Genomic DNA, 15,303 nt, shown 5'->3' on the forward strand with positions numbered 1-15,303 from the left:
CTGCCCTCCTGCCCCACACGGGCTCTGAAGGCATGTGGGCACCGCCCTGCTGGGACCCAGGAACTATTAATATACCTGCAGCCACAGGGCAGGCCCTATGCCTGCCCACGGCCCTGCTATTCTAGCCCTTTCTGGCACGTTCCAAGTGTGCCCCTTCCCTCTCCCACAAGTCCTCTGGGTGGGACCAGACACCCTGGGCGGTATGACCAGCTTCTTTTCTGGCCCCTTCTGTTTGGCCCGTGGCTCAGAGGGGCTCGGTAGGCTGTCCCCCAAGGCCACACGGCTGGCAGTCCCCAGCAGGCTCACTCCAGTGCAGCACCAACAGGCAGCATGGGCCGGGGCTTCTGGGTGTTGGGCCCTCTCGTGTCCCTGATGTGGGGCGGGCGTAGCATACGTGGGCAAACGGGCCTGCAGGCCGCCGGGATCTGCACCCAGGCCTGTGCCCTTCCCACCGGGCCTCCTCATGCCCAGCCTCGTGGCCCCAGGTTTTGGGGCACTTCCTGTCAGGCCCCATGCTGTGCTCCACTCACATAGTCTCATGACCCCTTATAACCCCTTGAGGCCCACGCCTTCCTACCTGCCTCCTGGACGAGGCTCAGAGAGAAGTGAGGGGCTGGTCACGGGCGACCTCGTGGCATGGCCAGACTCAGTCCCCACATCTGCCGTGTTGTTGGGGGATGTGTGAGGGGATCCCTTTCCCTCTAGGGGGTGCTGGTTGCGGTGGACCACACCATCTGCCGGGCTGTGGGTGGCCGGCCTTGCCCTCAGAGAGCCCTGGCTGGGGCCCTGCCCTGGGGTTTCTTGACCGGCTCCTTTCTCCACACTGTCTCTGACCGAGGTCCGCCAGGGGCGGGAAGGATTCTCAGCGCCTGCTTTGCTAGCGGCTGACCTGAGGTCAGACCTAGGCCTTCTTGCCACGACCCACGTCAGTAGCATCTGTGCCAAGCCCCCCGTGGGAGCACCTGGGCCTTTGGGGACCCACTGGCCACTGCTGGGCCTCCCTGCAGCTTCAGCGGTTCACATGCTCACGGCCCCTCCCGGCGGCGCCTTCTCTGACCTGCTTGGGATGGGTGGGCCAGACCCCCACCCCCATCCCCCGGGGGGGCTCTCTCCCTCCCAACTCTGCCCACTGCTCTGCCACTGTCTGGGGGCGGCTCTGGGAGAAGCGTGGGGTTGGGGGGTGGCCAGGCTTTGGGCTTTGTGGGCTCAGGGCCTAGGCAAGGGCACTGTGTTGGGCTGACGTGGTGGGAAGACTGCCCCAGAGGTGGCCTTGGACAGGCCCGGGTGGACCTAGTGAGAAATGAGTGGAGAAGGGAGGTCAGGGAGGCAGGGGCCGGGGCCGGGGCCTCATCCATCCAGGCTGGGGATGCTGGCTGGAAACTTCTCCGTTTCCTGACCCTTTCCACACTTAGAGAGAGGCTCTCTGCACCAATAACTTAGGAATCTGTCACCTCCCTGGGAACACAAATGCACAAGGAAAATAATCCGCAGTGTCTCTTACAGCTCAGAAGGGGAAGTGGATGATCTGTCTCTGGGATTCTCAAAATAGCTGGGATTTCTCTAAGCCCCGTGAGCCCTGCGGGCCTGAGCGGGCCGAGGCTGGGGCCACCCTCGGCCTCTCTCGCCCTCCTCCCGAGGCCGGCCCCGCCCTGCACCGGGCCAGGCGGGAGGTGCCTCCCTGCCTGCCTCCCAGGGTCTCCCTGCCCCCAGTGCTGTCCAGGCGCTGTGTCCACTCAAAAGCCTCAGTTTTGGGGGACCCAGCCCCCAGGGGTCGCCCCCAGGAGGTCTGTGGCATGGCTCCTGGGGGGCTCGGTCTGGGGCAGTTTTATATTTAGCTGGGCCGTGGCTGTGGGGCACTCGGGTTACATCTGCACAGAAGGTGGCGGTGCCAGGGCAGGCGCGGGCTCCTCTCCAGCACCGCGGCAGAATTTGATCGCGCCCGCCCGGCCCAGAGCCGCTCCGCCTGGGGAGGTCCGAGGTGGGGGCTGACGGCCGGCAGCCGGGGCCGCTGGCCGCTGGCCGCAGCGGGCAGAGCAGGGCAGCATGGACCTGAACATGGGCATGGTGGCCCGGGAGGCCGGCCCGGGCCCAGGCCCCGGCCTCGGCCTCGGCCTCAACGGCCTCCCCCGAATCGCCCCCGCCAAGACCAAAAAACCTAAAAAGGCCGTCCTCTTTTTCGAGGTGGAGATTCTGGACGCGAAGACGCGAGAGAAGCTGTGCTTCCTGGACAAGGTACGACCGTGGCGTCGGCGGCCCTGGGCCAAGGACACGGAGTCTGGGCCCGTTACTTCCTGGGGCTCCTGGTTCTGAGGAGGCGGACTCCTTGCGTCCCCCCAACCTGTGTCCTGACACCCCACCTACTCCTCGGGCGGATGAGGGGTACTGTCCCTGGGCCTGCCCCTGCCGGCGTGGGGTGGGGTGGGGTGGGCAGCGCTGGCCCTTGGGTGTGGCCAGGATCCGGCCCCCTGGTGGGAGGAGGTGAGGCAACCTCTGTGGACCCTGCAGGGCTTTGGGGCCTGGGAAGAAGGTGGGGGTTCTGAGAGCTGCCCCCAGCAGATGCCAGGCAGGGGGGAAGGGGCTCCTGCCCCAGTGAGTTCTGGCCCTGACCGAGGGCCGTCACTCTGCGGGCAGCTGTGTGGGGGTGAGCACAGGCAGGGAAGCAGGCCCAGCTTCCCAGGCTCATACCGTCTCCACTCTGGGGGCGCCGTTGCTGTGCCGTTCAGCCATGTAGGTAGGGGGGCCTGAACTCCGGCCTTCCCCCTCCCATAGCAGGGGCCCAGGCCCCCTGTCCGACCCCCCTCACCAGGAGGGGGCCCTGACCAGGCTCCCCTACCCCCGACTTCTTTGCGGCCTCTGCTTCCCCCAGGTGGAGCCCCATGCCACCATTGCCGAGATCAAGAACCTCTTCACCAAGACCCGTAAGTCCAGGGCCCAGCTGTGCCACCCCTGTGACCTCTGGGCAGGGGCCTCTGGGTGGGACCCTGTCCTGTACACCTGTCCTCCCAGGTCCTGCAGAGATGCCCCCAGTGTGGCCCAGGCTTCTCTTGGCTTGCCTGGGGCAGATGTCCCTGCGTGGCCTTCAGCAGGAACGTCGTTGCCGGGCCTTCGGAAGGATAACATCCCTCTCCTGCCTGGGTTGTTCCCGGCTGGGTCCTAGCACGGGCCTCAGAGGCCTTGTCCTGGGGCTGGAGGAGGCGTGGGGTCCCTGGGCTCCACCATGCTGTGCGCTGTGATGCCCTGCTCTCCCCGCAGATCCACAGTGGTACCCTGCTCGCCAGTCCCTCCGCCTGGACCCTAGTGAGTACAGCTGTCTGCTCGGCCGCCCTAGGCTCCTGGGTGGCAGTGGGCAAAGTCCTGGGCAGCTCTGAGCCCCGGCCTGGTCTCTCTGCAGAGGGCAAGTCCCTGAAGGATGAGGACGTCCTGCAGAAGCTGCCTGTGGGCACCACGGCCACACTCTACTTCCGGGACCTGGGGGCCCAGATCAGCTGGGTGACGGTGAGCCGCAGCCCTGTCCGTGGCCTCCTTTCCCAGCAGCCACACTGGGGTGACTCACCTGCTCCCCGTACCCCCAGGTCTTCCTGACCGAGTACGCAGGGCCCCTTTTCATCTACCTGCTCTTCTACTTCCGGGTGCCCTTCATCTACGGCCACAAGTATGACTTCACGTCCAGCCGGCACACGGTGGTGCAGTGAGTGGGGCCAGGGGGAGGGGCGGTGGGGGGGGGGGGGAGGCCTGCTGGACCTGCCCCAGCTGAGCCTGCCCCCGCCCCTCCCCCCCCCCCCAGCCTTGCCTGCATCTGCCACTCATTCCACTACATCAAGCGTCTGCTGGAGACGCTCTTCGTGCACCGCTTCTCCCACGGCACCATGCCCCTGCGCAACATCTTCAAGGTGAGCGCCCCGGGGTGTGTCCAGCCAGACCCTGGCCGCCTCCCGGCCCCACCCACCTGGACCCCTGTGCCCAGACCCCGCCCGTCCCTGGCCCCACCCACTGCCGGCCCGACTCACCGCAGCCCCGCTCCCTTTCAGAACTGCACCTACTACTGGGGCTTCGCCGCATGGATGGCCTATTACATTAACCACCCTCTCTACACACCCCCCAGTAAGTGGCCTTGGACCCTGCCCCTCCCCACCCCCCTGGGTTCTCCCCTCACAGGCCACCCCTCTGCTTCCTCTTCAGCCTATGGAGCTCAGCAGGTGAAACTGGCCCTCGCCATCTTCGTGGTAAGCAGGCTGGGGAGGAGGGGTCTGGGGTGGGGAGTCTGGGGGCTCCCCGCTGACCCTGCTGCTCTGACAGATCTGCCAGCTTGGCAACTTTTCCATCCACATGGCCCTGCGGGACCTGCGGCCAGCTGGTGAGGGGCCTGCCCCAGGTGAGGGGGTGGGGGTCGGGCCGGGTGGGCCAGGTGAGGGGGTCTCACTTGCCCCTCCTGTCCTGCCCTGCAGGGTCCAAGACCAGGAAGATCCCATACCCCACCAAGAACCCCTTCACCTGGCTCTTCCTGCTGGTGTCCTGCCCCAACTATACGTACGAGGTGCGGCTCTGCCCCGCTCTCCTCCCCTCTCCCTCCTGGGGCTGGGGTCCCACACGGAAGGACCGGCCCCTGACAGGGGTCCCTGGCTCACCAGCTGCCTTGGCAGTTTGTAGCATCTGGAGACGGAAAAGCTGGCCTTTCTGGGACTTGGGAGGTGTGCAAGGCCAGGCTCGCAGCCACAAGGAAACGGGGGGCGCCTTCATCAGGTCATCCTGTCTACTCGAGGCCTCTCTGGCATCGGCATTTGGATAGTAAGGGTTGGGGGGAGGTGGGCGAGGCCTCCGTGGAGCGGCCGGCACTGCCCTGTCCTGCCCACCCTGACCCCTGACCCCTCTCCCCACAGGTGGGATCCTGGATTGGCTTTGCCATCATGACACAGTGTCTCCCAGGTGAACCCGCTGCTCCTCCCTCCATGCCCCCGCCTCCCCCCCCCACCCCGGCCCGGGCTCTGCGGCCCCCCTGACGCCCCCGCTCTGCCCCACAGTGGCCCTCTTCTCCCTGGTGGGCTTCACTCAGATGACCATCTGGGCCAAGGGCAAGCACCGCAGCTACTTGAAGGAGTTCCGGGACTACCCGCCTCTGCGCATGCCCATCATCCCCTTCCTGCTCTGAGCCGCCGCCGGCTCCCAGGCTCCACCAAGCCAGGCTCTTCCTGTCCCAGCAGCATTCCGGGGGAGGAGGGGGGCCACCACTGTCCGGCGCTTGGAATAAAACCTGCCTGCCCCTGCCAGACTTGGGCTCAGGCTCCGCGTGTTTCTTTCGGGGGAGGGGGGTGAGGGCGGGGTTGGGGAGCCAGCACATCACAGGAGGAGGCAGGGTTCCGGCTGAGGGGCCCGGAGGCTTTTATTTATCGACTGGTCCACAGGGTGGGGGCGGGTCCGCTACAGGGCTACCTCGGGGGCCACCTCGCCGGGCCCCTGGCCTTGGGCCACGTCTGCCGCCCGCTGCTCCCGCCGCTTCTTCCGCTGGAGCAGCCTCCGTTCCCGCTCAAACTCCTTCATGCGCATCACGTAGCTGTAGCAGAGCACGTGAACGGGTGTCAGGGCCCCTGGCCAGGTCCTCCCAAGCCCCGGGAAGTGGAAGGGCCCGGAATGGGCGTCCCACGGCTTTCTGGGAGGCCTCTGAGTAGGAAAGACCTACCGGCGTGTGGCTGCTTTAAGTCTGGGGTCTGCCGAGCAGGTGCTGGCTGGTTGACAGCGAGCCCCGGGGCGGAAGCTGGGCCTCCCACCAGGAAGCCTGGCCTGGCCATTCCTCCAGGTGGCCTCGAGACCACCCGTCCACCCAGCAGGCCCCTTGAGAGTCCTCCTTCCACCAAGGTGAGGCCGGGCTAGGCTGGGGCATGGGCCGGGCTGGGGTGCGGGGTTGAGGCCAGGCCGGGGGCCGGGGGCCGGGGCCAGGGCTGGGGCGCGGGGCGGGGGCCGGGGCTCACTCGAGGTGCTCGCAGTGGTCCCAGTCGTGCTGCTCGCGCTTGCAGGCCAGGAAGTTGGGGAAGCTGTCACGCTTGCACTTGAGCAGCCGGATGAGGTAGTGGGCGCAGTAGTCTCGCTGCTGGAGCACCAGCTGCGCGTCATTCATCTGCTGCTGTGTGGCCACCATCTCTGCAAGGAGCGGGCGGGCTCGTCGGGGTCTCACTGCTAGACACCCGTCCCCACCATCACACCTGATTCCAGGCAGACCCAGCGGGCAACGTGCAGCTGGCGGCCACGGATCAGGGTCCGTCTCTTCCCGTCACCCCGGGGCACCTCGACATCTGTGCTGAATCCTCACCTCCCTTCCCTGGGTCTCCTTCCCCCTTCCCCCCCCCCCCCCCCAACCCTGGGCTCACTCTCTGGACAGGCCCACCCTGCAGGGTCCACGCTCAGAAACACTTTCTCCCAGCGTGTCCCTCTGCGGGGCGCACCCCAGCGTGGGGCGCGTTGCCTGGTGGACCCGGACCCCAGCTTTGCCCTCCGGGTCGGCCTCCGCTTCCTCCGCTAAGAAATGGAGTAATGGTCCCCCGCCCCAGAGTCCACAGTGAGTGCTGCTTGAGCGAACACATGGGAAGTGCCCAGGCTCGTGACTCAGAGCTGAACACTAGCTCCAGGGTCCCGGTGGGTGAATCCTCTTTCGGGGGGCCCAGTGGGGCTGTTAGGAACTGGCCACATACCCCAGCCTGTGCCCACCGTGCCTGGTGACCTGCGTTCCTTTCTCGGCCTCCGAGATGGCTCAGGGCAGCATGGGCACCCAGGACCCAGCCTGCCGGCACCCTCAGGGGCCACTTCCCCTCCCCTCGACATCTTTCTCGGTCCGGCTCCTTCCCATCAGCACCAAAAGGCGTCCCCGGCAATCTTGCGCTCTTCCCCTGGCTGGCTTCCCTCCCTCTGCCTGTCTCTCCGGCCCAGGCCCTCACCTCCTGCCCCTGCACCCCACTCCCTTCCAGCTTCCACACCCGACCCCAGCACTGCTCACACGTGGCTCTCACCAGGGCCTCCCAAGATGCCAGGACCCCGTGCGCGTGTGCTTCCTTCTCGAACCTCATCCCCACAGCTCTCTGGGGACCACCCCCTCTTCACGTCCCCTCCAGCTCCGCAGTTGCCCAAACATTAAATGTTGGCTTCCAGTGGTTCTTGCTAGGAGCCCTCTGCGCATTCCAGTCGGCGGCTTCGATTGCTACTCCCCGGGGATGAGCCCCAACCTGGTCCCCCCACTCCCTTCATCTGAGCCCCAGGCAGGGGTATCCACCTGCTGGCTTCCACGGCAACACGGTGCACCCGGGGCTCTGGCATCATCCCTCAGCAGCCAGGATTTACAGAGCGCCTACCATGTGCCAGGCGTTGGGGGTACAGTAGGAACCATGCCAGACAGGGACGCGTGCCCTTGAAGGCAGACACAGACCACACAGATAGAACTACAGCATTGCAGAATGTCTGGCAATGGTCTGGAGTAGGGAGAACAGTAAAGCAAGGGAGGGAGGGCCGGGGTTGGGGGCTGCGTCACAGCTTTATGTGGAGGGGTCCCTCAGGACTGGCATCCGAAGGCGGGGGAGTGAGTCACACACACACCTGGGGGAAGAGCACTGCCAGCCGTGGAACAGCAGGTGCAAAGGCCCTGAGGTTCAGGATGCCCCAGGGATCAGCCTGAGCATGCCGTCGGAGCTGGAGGCAGGGGCCCGCTTGGTGGGGGCGGGGAGGGTGTCACAAACTCTGTTTCGGACCTGCTGAGTGGGAGATGCCACACAGGTAGTGCGCCTGTGAGCCCGGAGTTCAGGGTCCAGGCCCGGCCGGAGATGAAAACTTGGGAGCATCACAAGGCGTGTGAAACGGGGGGTCTAGCAGACACTCCCAGGGATGGGCGGGAGTGAGTGGAGACAGAAGGCCCAAGCAGCGAGGCACCTCAACAGTCACAAGACAGGGACGTGGGCAAGAATCCTGAGGGAGCGTCAGCGAGGTGGGTGGGCGTGTGGGGGGGGCCCGGGTGACGAGGGGTTTCCAGGAAGCGGTAGTGATCAACTTGGAGGCGACCGCGGCGGGTTGGTGAGAAGTGACAACTGACAATGGGGTCCAGTGGTACGCGCGGCGTGGGGGTGGGAGGGAAGCGGGACAGCAGCCCCTTCAGTGAGGTGGCGGGGAGACCGCCGGAGGGGATTTTGAAACGGCAGGAGCAACAGCGTGTTTGCACATTGACGGGAAAACCAATGCCGCGAGAGGGGAGAACGGCTGGGGCAGCCCTCTAATAGGTGAGGGGGCACAAAAGGGTTCCTCTGGAGCGGGGGGGGGGGGGTGCTTAGCTAGAGCAGGGCAGATCGTGCAGACTAACAGGAGAGAAGGCCAAGGCCCAGGGACGCAGGGAGGCCAGGTGAGCTCTTCTGGTTGCTTCTGGCTCCTTAACGGGTGGATGTAAAGTCACCAGCCGACGGAAGTGGGAGGGAGGTGGGAGAAGGTGCCAGAGTCACAGAGAAGGTGGGGGACAGTGGTCTAGGAAGGCACAAGGGCGACCCGAGTGCCAGGGAATATGGTGGGAAAACCAGGAACATGAAGGGTCCGCCGAGGGGAGCAAAGGGGAGACCAGTCAGCGAGGTTGGGGGTTTCTCTCCCGTGATACTCAGCTGCACCTCCCGCCAGGAGGGAGAGCCGAGTTTCAGCAGGTCAGTGGAGCACAGGCCCGTGGGATTATGGGCAACGCGAGGGGCGATGGGCAGTGGACCAGGAGGTGGGGGGACTGATGGACTGCAGGTGCAGGCGGGGCTGCAGGACTCTCAGGATTTGGGGCACCGGAGGCGTCCGCCTCCCGGTTCTCTCGAACCCAGACCTCTCTGCACACCACCGGCTTCGGTCGCCCTGCCTGTGGCCCGCCCAGCAGCCAGCACAACCTTTTGACAAAGCAAATCTGGTCAGAAGCACTGACCCTCCCCTCTCCTTGTAAGTCATCTGGCCGATTCCTACGTATCCCTCTCAGATCTCGCCTCCAGCCACCGACTCCAGGGAGCCTGCCTTGATATCCCCCAGGGGCGGCGCCCGAGATAATGCCTGGCTCCGCTGTCTCTCCCACGGGGCTGGGGCTCTCTTTAGTCACTGCCTGATGTATGCGCGGAGCCCGACCCGAGACCTGGCCAGGTTGGCCCTCGATGTGCTTGACATTACTCATTAAAAAAAAAGAAGCAGCAACGAGCGGGACAGCATGTGCGGCGCGAGCCCCCCTTTCGCTTTGTGTACACCCCCAAACAGCAGCGACATCTGGCTAGAGGTACGGTGGACACGCCCCTTCCGTGATAAGCCCTCCCCTGGCTCCCCAGTGATTCCGGGACTGAGCTCAGCTCCGACCGCCTCATTAGGGCCCCGACTGTCACTCTCGCCCCCGGGTTTTTCGCTCACACCGTGACTTCTGCCTGGGATGCCTCCACACTCAGGCAGGCTCACGCGTGTCCTCCGGACTCTTCCGGGCCGAGACCAGGGCTGAGCCCAGACACAGCACGAGAAGCCCGAACCCAACCCCGGGGACCCCGGGATTCGGGGGTTCGCGCCCCGAGCCCGCCGGCCGCGCCTGCGCACTGGGCCTCACCGCGCTCCTTGCGCCCCGGGAAGCCGTAGTCGGGGGGGAAGCTGGGCATCCGCTGGGGGTCGGGTTCCCCCGACGGATCGGTCACATAGCGCCGGGCGAGATGCGCCCCCATGGCTGCAGTAGCCGCAGGTTCCCGCAGCCGCCGGGGTCACCTCGCTCCTACCCGGAAGCACTGCCCCTTCGCCAGCCACGGCTTCCGGGTTGTGCAGGCCGCAGCCGGGATCTGGGAGATGAACGACTCCGGAGGACTTCCGTTTTCTCTGGCTCCACCTGGCGGTCAGGCGGAGACAGCACAGGCGCAGCGCGTCCTTTCTAGGGATCAGGTGGATTCCAGAAGGGGGGCTTCCTGCTTCTGGAAACCAGCGGGGCAGGCGATGAGGGACAGTGGGGCCAGGGGCCAGGGGCCTTTCCCTCCCCTCCCCGGGCGCCTCTGGTCTCCCGGGGCTAGAGCATAAATGAAAGTTATTTTTCATAGTGTACAGTATTTCCCCCCAAAAACTTTTTTCCTCTAGAACTTTTGACTTTGTCTTAAAAGCAAAACGAAACAAAAACTAAACCCTGCACGGTACTGGTAATATAATTAGCAAACATCAAAAGTTTAAATACAGTTACTCACAATCAATATTTTAATTGATTAAATTGAATTCAAATAATCAAATAAAGTTATTTATAAATAAAAGTATTTAAAGCTGACATTTTAAATAAATCCCATTGGATGCTTTTGTAAAAATAAAATAAGATGCAATTGTAGATGCATTTCTACATGCATAAAATAAGATGCATTTCTACCCTGGTCATGATCCCAGGGCCGTGGGATAGAGCCTGGAGCCTGCCCAAGATTCTCTTTTTCCCTCCCTCCTTCTCCCCCCACACTTTCTCTCTCTCTCTCTCTCAAATAATAATAATAAAAAAATCTAGGGGCGTCTGGGTGACTCAGTTGGTTAAGCGTCTCACTCTTGATTTCGGGTCAGGTCATGATCTCACAGTTTGTGGGCTGGAGCCCCACCTGGGCCTCTGTGCTGTGCCCAAGGGCCTGCCTGGGATTCTCTCTCTCCTTCCCTCTCTCTCTGCCCCTCCCTTGCTTGTTTGCTTTCTCTCTCAGAATACGTAAATATTTTATTTAAATAAATATTTTAAATATTTCTCTCTCAGAATAAATAAATACTTTAACCAAGTAATAGCTTTATAAAGAAAAAAGATGCAATTCTACTAGTCCTCGAATGGCCACTCTAAGGAATGGGTATTACACTTCACGCTTGTTACATTAGGGCTTGCGTGTATGAAAATTTAAGAGTACAGAGCACAGTTTAATGCCGCCGGATACGCTTCTTGGCCTCAGCGTTCAACACTACCAAATGCTGTGCATATTTGTTACTGTCCGGAAACCCGCACAGGCTCACAAAGAGGAGTCGTTCAATGGGTGCTTGGCAGTGTCTCGTGCACCTGGCAGAAAGGAAGTTAGATCATGTCATTCTGTTGCATCCACACGACTCCTGAAACAGAATGCTACGGGCACCAGTGACAGTCACACCAAATTTTATTACAATGAGAGGCAAGGCCGACCGATCGGGACCAACACTCTTGATAAGAGTGCGGCCCCGAACAGCCGGGGTACAGAGTTTTTATAACCGATCACATCGTTTAATCGTCACCTGGGAACAGAACAAAGAAACAGTTTCCAGATGAGTTAGAAACAGTTGTCTAATGAGGTGTTTACTTTAGACTTTCTGCCTCTAAGTTGCAACCGGGTGGATCTCCTTGACCCTGCCTCCGATGCTCTTTTCTTTGAACTTTTGTTTCCTTAATTGGTGAAGCCTAATTTACAAGGGTATGAGGCGTAGTTTACTAGAGCAAAGCAAGGCTGTTATCTCTTAACCTTCAGTGTCAACACAAAGCTGTTATTTTTCAAGCTAAGCATTAGCCCTACACTACAATTTAATCCTTACAATTCCTCGGCTGCAACCCTCTCCTGGTCCCTCATTTCATACGGAGTAAAAGCTGGACCCAGCCCCAAAGGGTCGGACTCAGGAGGTATGGGGTGGGTTGCCAGAATCTGCATTTCTAACAAGTTTCCGGGTGTTGGCGATGTTGCTGGTCTGAAAACCACCCTTGGGGGAATTGCTGAGCTGACTTTCACGTGCTGACACGGAGAAGTGGCCGCAATACGTTATTAGGTGGAGAAAACAGGCTCTCAAGGATGGACCCACGGTGTCTGAGACTTCCTTTCCAGGGCTACTTGGGACCTGACCGAGGAGCATGACTTAAGAGTTGTGATTCTTGAGCTCTTTCGGACTCCAGGGGGCAGCATTCACATTGCAGTCTTTCTGAACGGCGCTCTTGGAATTGTGCGGTGCACCATCTGCACAGCTGTACCAGGCAGCCCAACCTTGTTCTGGATGTCTCTCCTCCCCCTCCCTTTCTCTGGGCTTCAGCTGCCTACCCAGAGGTGACGGGCTGCGTAAGCGTCTATGCGGTCAGCAGATGAATAACCGGAGAGCGTGGTTTGGAGGAGTCAGTTAGGTGGTCGCGCGAAAAGCGCTCACTGCCTGGTATACAGTAGGCGCCCAGTACTTGCTTGCCACTATTACTCGTGTCCGGGCTGCACCCTGACGGGAAGGCAGGAGGCGGGGAAAAGGAAGCCGCGTTGCAAATGGAGCGGGGCGGCCAGGAGGGGGCGCTCTCGCGCCCTACCGCCCTCCTCCATAGCAGACCCTGCGGGAGAAGAGGTACCTTGCTGAGCTTTGCTCCCTCCGCAGGGAGGGTGAAAGAGTTCCTCCTTGGAAGCGACGGCCCAGCGGGTGAGACAAGGTCACGACTCAGCCAGTGAGAAGCCAGCACACTTGCAACTCCAGATTTGTTCCAGCGGACTTTTTGTATATAAGAGGCCCTCCGACGCCCTCTTGCCTTTATAGAAGAGCGGGCCTCCCCTTGGTTCTCTGGACTCGCCTGTGGTTTGGCCGCACCTTGCTCACCCCGGGGTGCGATTCTCTGCTTTTCCCAAACACACTCATTTTGCTGGTCAAATAATTGGCTGTTTTATTATTATTATTATTATTTTTTTCCGGGTTACCAAAGGGCAACCAGAGAGAAAGCTCCTGGAGCAGTCATTTCACTAGAGGCTGAAGGGTGGGGGGAAGGGGCCCATTTTTGTCCCGAGGGCCGTGGACTCGAATATCTCAGTGTGGCCTGTGCATACTCAGAGTTGGGACCTGGGGGAGATGGTGTCAGGGGGACGGTGGTATGACGCAGCCTGTGGCGGGGTGAGGAAGGGGCCGGGCCTTGGCCAACGGTGCCACGCAATCTTCCTGTTTTTCTCTTCTAACCATTTGACAAAGAGACTTTCCGGTGTCCCCTGCCCCCCCCCCCCACCCCATTACGCTGGTTCACTGCTCACAGCCCCCCACCCCTCCTTCCTGCTTCCCTTGCCACCCTCTCCTGCCTCCTGTGGCCTGCCCCAGGCAGGTGCTGTGTTAACATTTCGTGAGCAGAACAGTCTCAGAGGCCCAAGTGGGGTGGAGAAGGAAATTCTATGCCTTGCCACGGTCTGCTGGATGGGAGATAGGAAGCTTTGGGTAATTCGGTTCAGGGGGAGGAGGAAAAACAAGGTCAGCGAGGCCTAGAAAGCCCCTGGGGCAGGCCTTAATCTGCCCACGGGGCAGAAAAGATGGCATCTGTAATCTGGCCCTGGAGCCGCCCTGGGATTGCGGCTGCCTGCGGGGAGGTTGGCTGGTTGGTGTTGGAGGGATGAGTGAGGGGCTTGGCCTCTTGGGTGGCCTTCGTCAGGGCTGGGCAGGTAGGCCAGTCACTCATTCATTCAACAAACACCCATTGGACACCTACTGTGTGCCGTGTAGCAGAGCTGAGCTGTTAATGGGGGTCAGACAGGCAAAGGACAAGAGAAAGAACTGAGGGATATGGAATGTCAGATGGTGATAACGATCACGGAGAATTATAAAGAATGGAGGGTTTGGAGAAGGGCCGGTTGTTAAAGAGACGCTCACGGAGAAGGGGGACATTCCCTGTTTCCACACCTCAGGGCCTTTGCACAGCCTGGATTTCTCTTCCACCAGATAGCCAGCCATTATCCGTGGCCTTCCTCCACGTCCTCCAGTCTATTCCAGTTGTCAGGCTTTTCCCCGATCACCTTTTTATTTTATTTATTTTATTTTATTTTATTTATTTTTAACATTTTTTTTGAAGTTTACTTCTGATAGAGCGAGCGAGCATGAGCAAGGGAGGAGCAGAGAGAGGGAGACACAGAATCCGAAGCAGGCTCCAGGTTCTGAGCTGTCAGCACAGAGCCCGACGCGGGGCTCGAACCCACGAGCTGTGAGATCGTGACCTGAGCCGAAGTCGGACGCTCGGGCACCCCACCTTTTTCTTCTTTTTAAAAATTGAGATATAAATGACACATGACATCATATTAGTGTCAGATGCGCAACAAAATGCTTCTACGTATGTGTATATGGCAAAGTGATTGCCACAATAAGTCTAGTTCGCATCCACTCAGAGTTACAATTTTTTTCTTGTGATGAGAACTTTATGTATTTATTTGAGAGTGAGCGAGCGAGCGAGAGAATTCCAAGCAGGCTCCACGCTCCGTGCAGAGCCCAACGTGGGGCTCAGTCTCGTGAACCCCGAGGCCATGCCCTGAGCCAGTATCAAGAGTTGGATGCTTAACCGACGAGTCACCCAGGCGCCCCGAGAAAGACGGCTCTTTATGAGTGTTCCCTATTTGGCTTCTTGTGAACAGTGTTAGTGAATGGATGGGTAGGCAACCCTGTAAAGAATGTAGAGAATTGCCTAGAAAGATGTTTCCAAGAGTGTTACTTGGGGGAAAAAAAAAACGACCCCCCAAAAAAAAAAAAAAAAAAAAGGACTCAGCAACTTTTTTTTTTTTCAACGTTTTTTATTTATTTTTGGGACAGAGAGAGACAGAGCATGAACAGGGGAGGGGCACAGAGAGAGGGAGACACAGAATCGGAAACAGGCTCCAGGCTCCGAGCCATCAGCCCAGAGCCTGACGCGGGGCTCGAACTCACGGACCGCGAGATCGTGACCTGGCTGAAGTCGGACGCTTAACCGACTCTGCCACCCAGGCGCCCCCAGCAACTTTCGAATATACCCCATCCCCTGCTTCAACATAAGCATCCGTGCCCTGTGTCGCCCCCTTAGCCCTGCTTTCGCTGCACCCCCTGCAGTTTGATATGGCATCCTTTCACTTTTCGTCAGTTAAAAATATTTTTAATTTTCAACTTCCTCTTTGACCTGTGGGCGTGATTTAATTTCCAAACACTTGCGGGTTTTCCAGATACCGTTCTGCGAGTTCTAGTTTAGTTCGCGTCCGGTCTGAGAACGTGCTCTGTGAGATTTCCATTCTGTGATCTTCCTTTGTGTTGTGTTGTTGTTGAACAAGGTGTCCCAGTACCCTGGAATGTAGCGTAACACATAGGGAGTTGTGGGATGAAATGAACAACTGAATCCCCGATCCCCATTGGGCCTATCAGAAGACCTTTGCTCAGAGATGTTGTTCTACTCCCCTGGGGTCACGCAGCAAGACTGGGGCAGAGCTGGGGTCAGCCTGGGCCCGTGGCCTTATGTATGCCCAGTTGATGGGACTGGATTCCTCTACTAGGTCCTGAGCACCCACTGTGTGGCCGGCCCTGAAGGATGGCCTTGGCCGTGTGGCCATTACCAGCTCCCAGCGAGACCATCTGGCCTTCGCCGCCCTG

At 60.2% G+C, this 15,303-nt stretch overlaps 3 protein-coding genes across 3 annotated transcripts in view; 2 read left to right on the plus strand and 1 right to left on the minus strand.

Moving 5' to 3' along the window:
• Window positions 1-1,505: 1,505 nt before the first annotated feature.
• Window positions 1,506-5,271, plus strand: TECR (trans-2,3-enoyl-CoA reductase). The gene is made up of 13 exons (XM_042978402.1): window positions 1,506-1,784; window positions 2,182-2,232; window positions 2,867-2,918; window positions 3,253-3,297; window positions 3,392-3,495; window positions 3,573-3,688; window positions 3,785-3,890; window positions 4,029-4,101; window positions 4,180-4,223; window positions 4,297-4,354; window positions 4,446-4,534; window positions 4,878-4,923; window positions 5,019-5,271. Exons 1-13 carry the CDS (start codon window positions 1,521-1,523, stop codon window positions 5,144-5,146), a joined length of 1,176 nt encoding a protein of 391 aa, XP_042834336.1. The 5' UTR covers window positions 1,506-1,520; the 3' UTR covers window positions 5,147-5,271.
• Window positions 5,272-5,352: 81 nt separating this feature from the next.
• Window positions 5,353-9,768, minus strand: NDUFB7 (NADH:ubiquinone oxidoreductase subunit B7). The gene is made up of 3 exons (XM_042977304.1): window positions 9,572-9,768; window positions 5,964-6,132; window positions 5,353-5,548 (listed from the first exon to the last, which is right to left on the minus strand). Exons 1-3 carry the CDS (start codon window positions 9,681-9,683, stop codon window positions 5,416-5,418), a joined length of 414 nt encoding a protein of 137 aa, XP_042833238.1. The 5' UTR covers window positions 9,684-9,768; the 3' UTR covers window positions 5,353-5,415.
• The window catches only part of CLEC17A (C-type lectin domain containing 17A), a 24,130-nt gene continuing 18,508 nt past the window's right edge, over window positions 9,682-15,303 (plus strand). The window contains exon 1 of the mRNA XM_042976804.1: window positions 9,682-9,847. Coding sequence (XP_042832738.1) covers window positions 9,682-9,847 — 166 coding nt within the window. The remainder of the gene's footprint in view (window positions 9,848-15,303) is intronic.

Source organism: Panthera tigris, chromosome A2, assembly GCF_018350195.1.
Source record: "Panthera tigris isolate Pti1 chromosome A2, P.tigris_Pti1_mat1.1, whole genome shotgun sequence".
In the NCBI taxonomy this organism is placed as follows: Eukaryota; Metazoa; Chordata; class Mammalia; order Carnivora; family Felidae; genus Panthera; species Panthera tigris.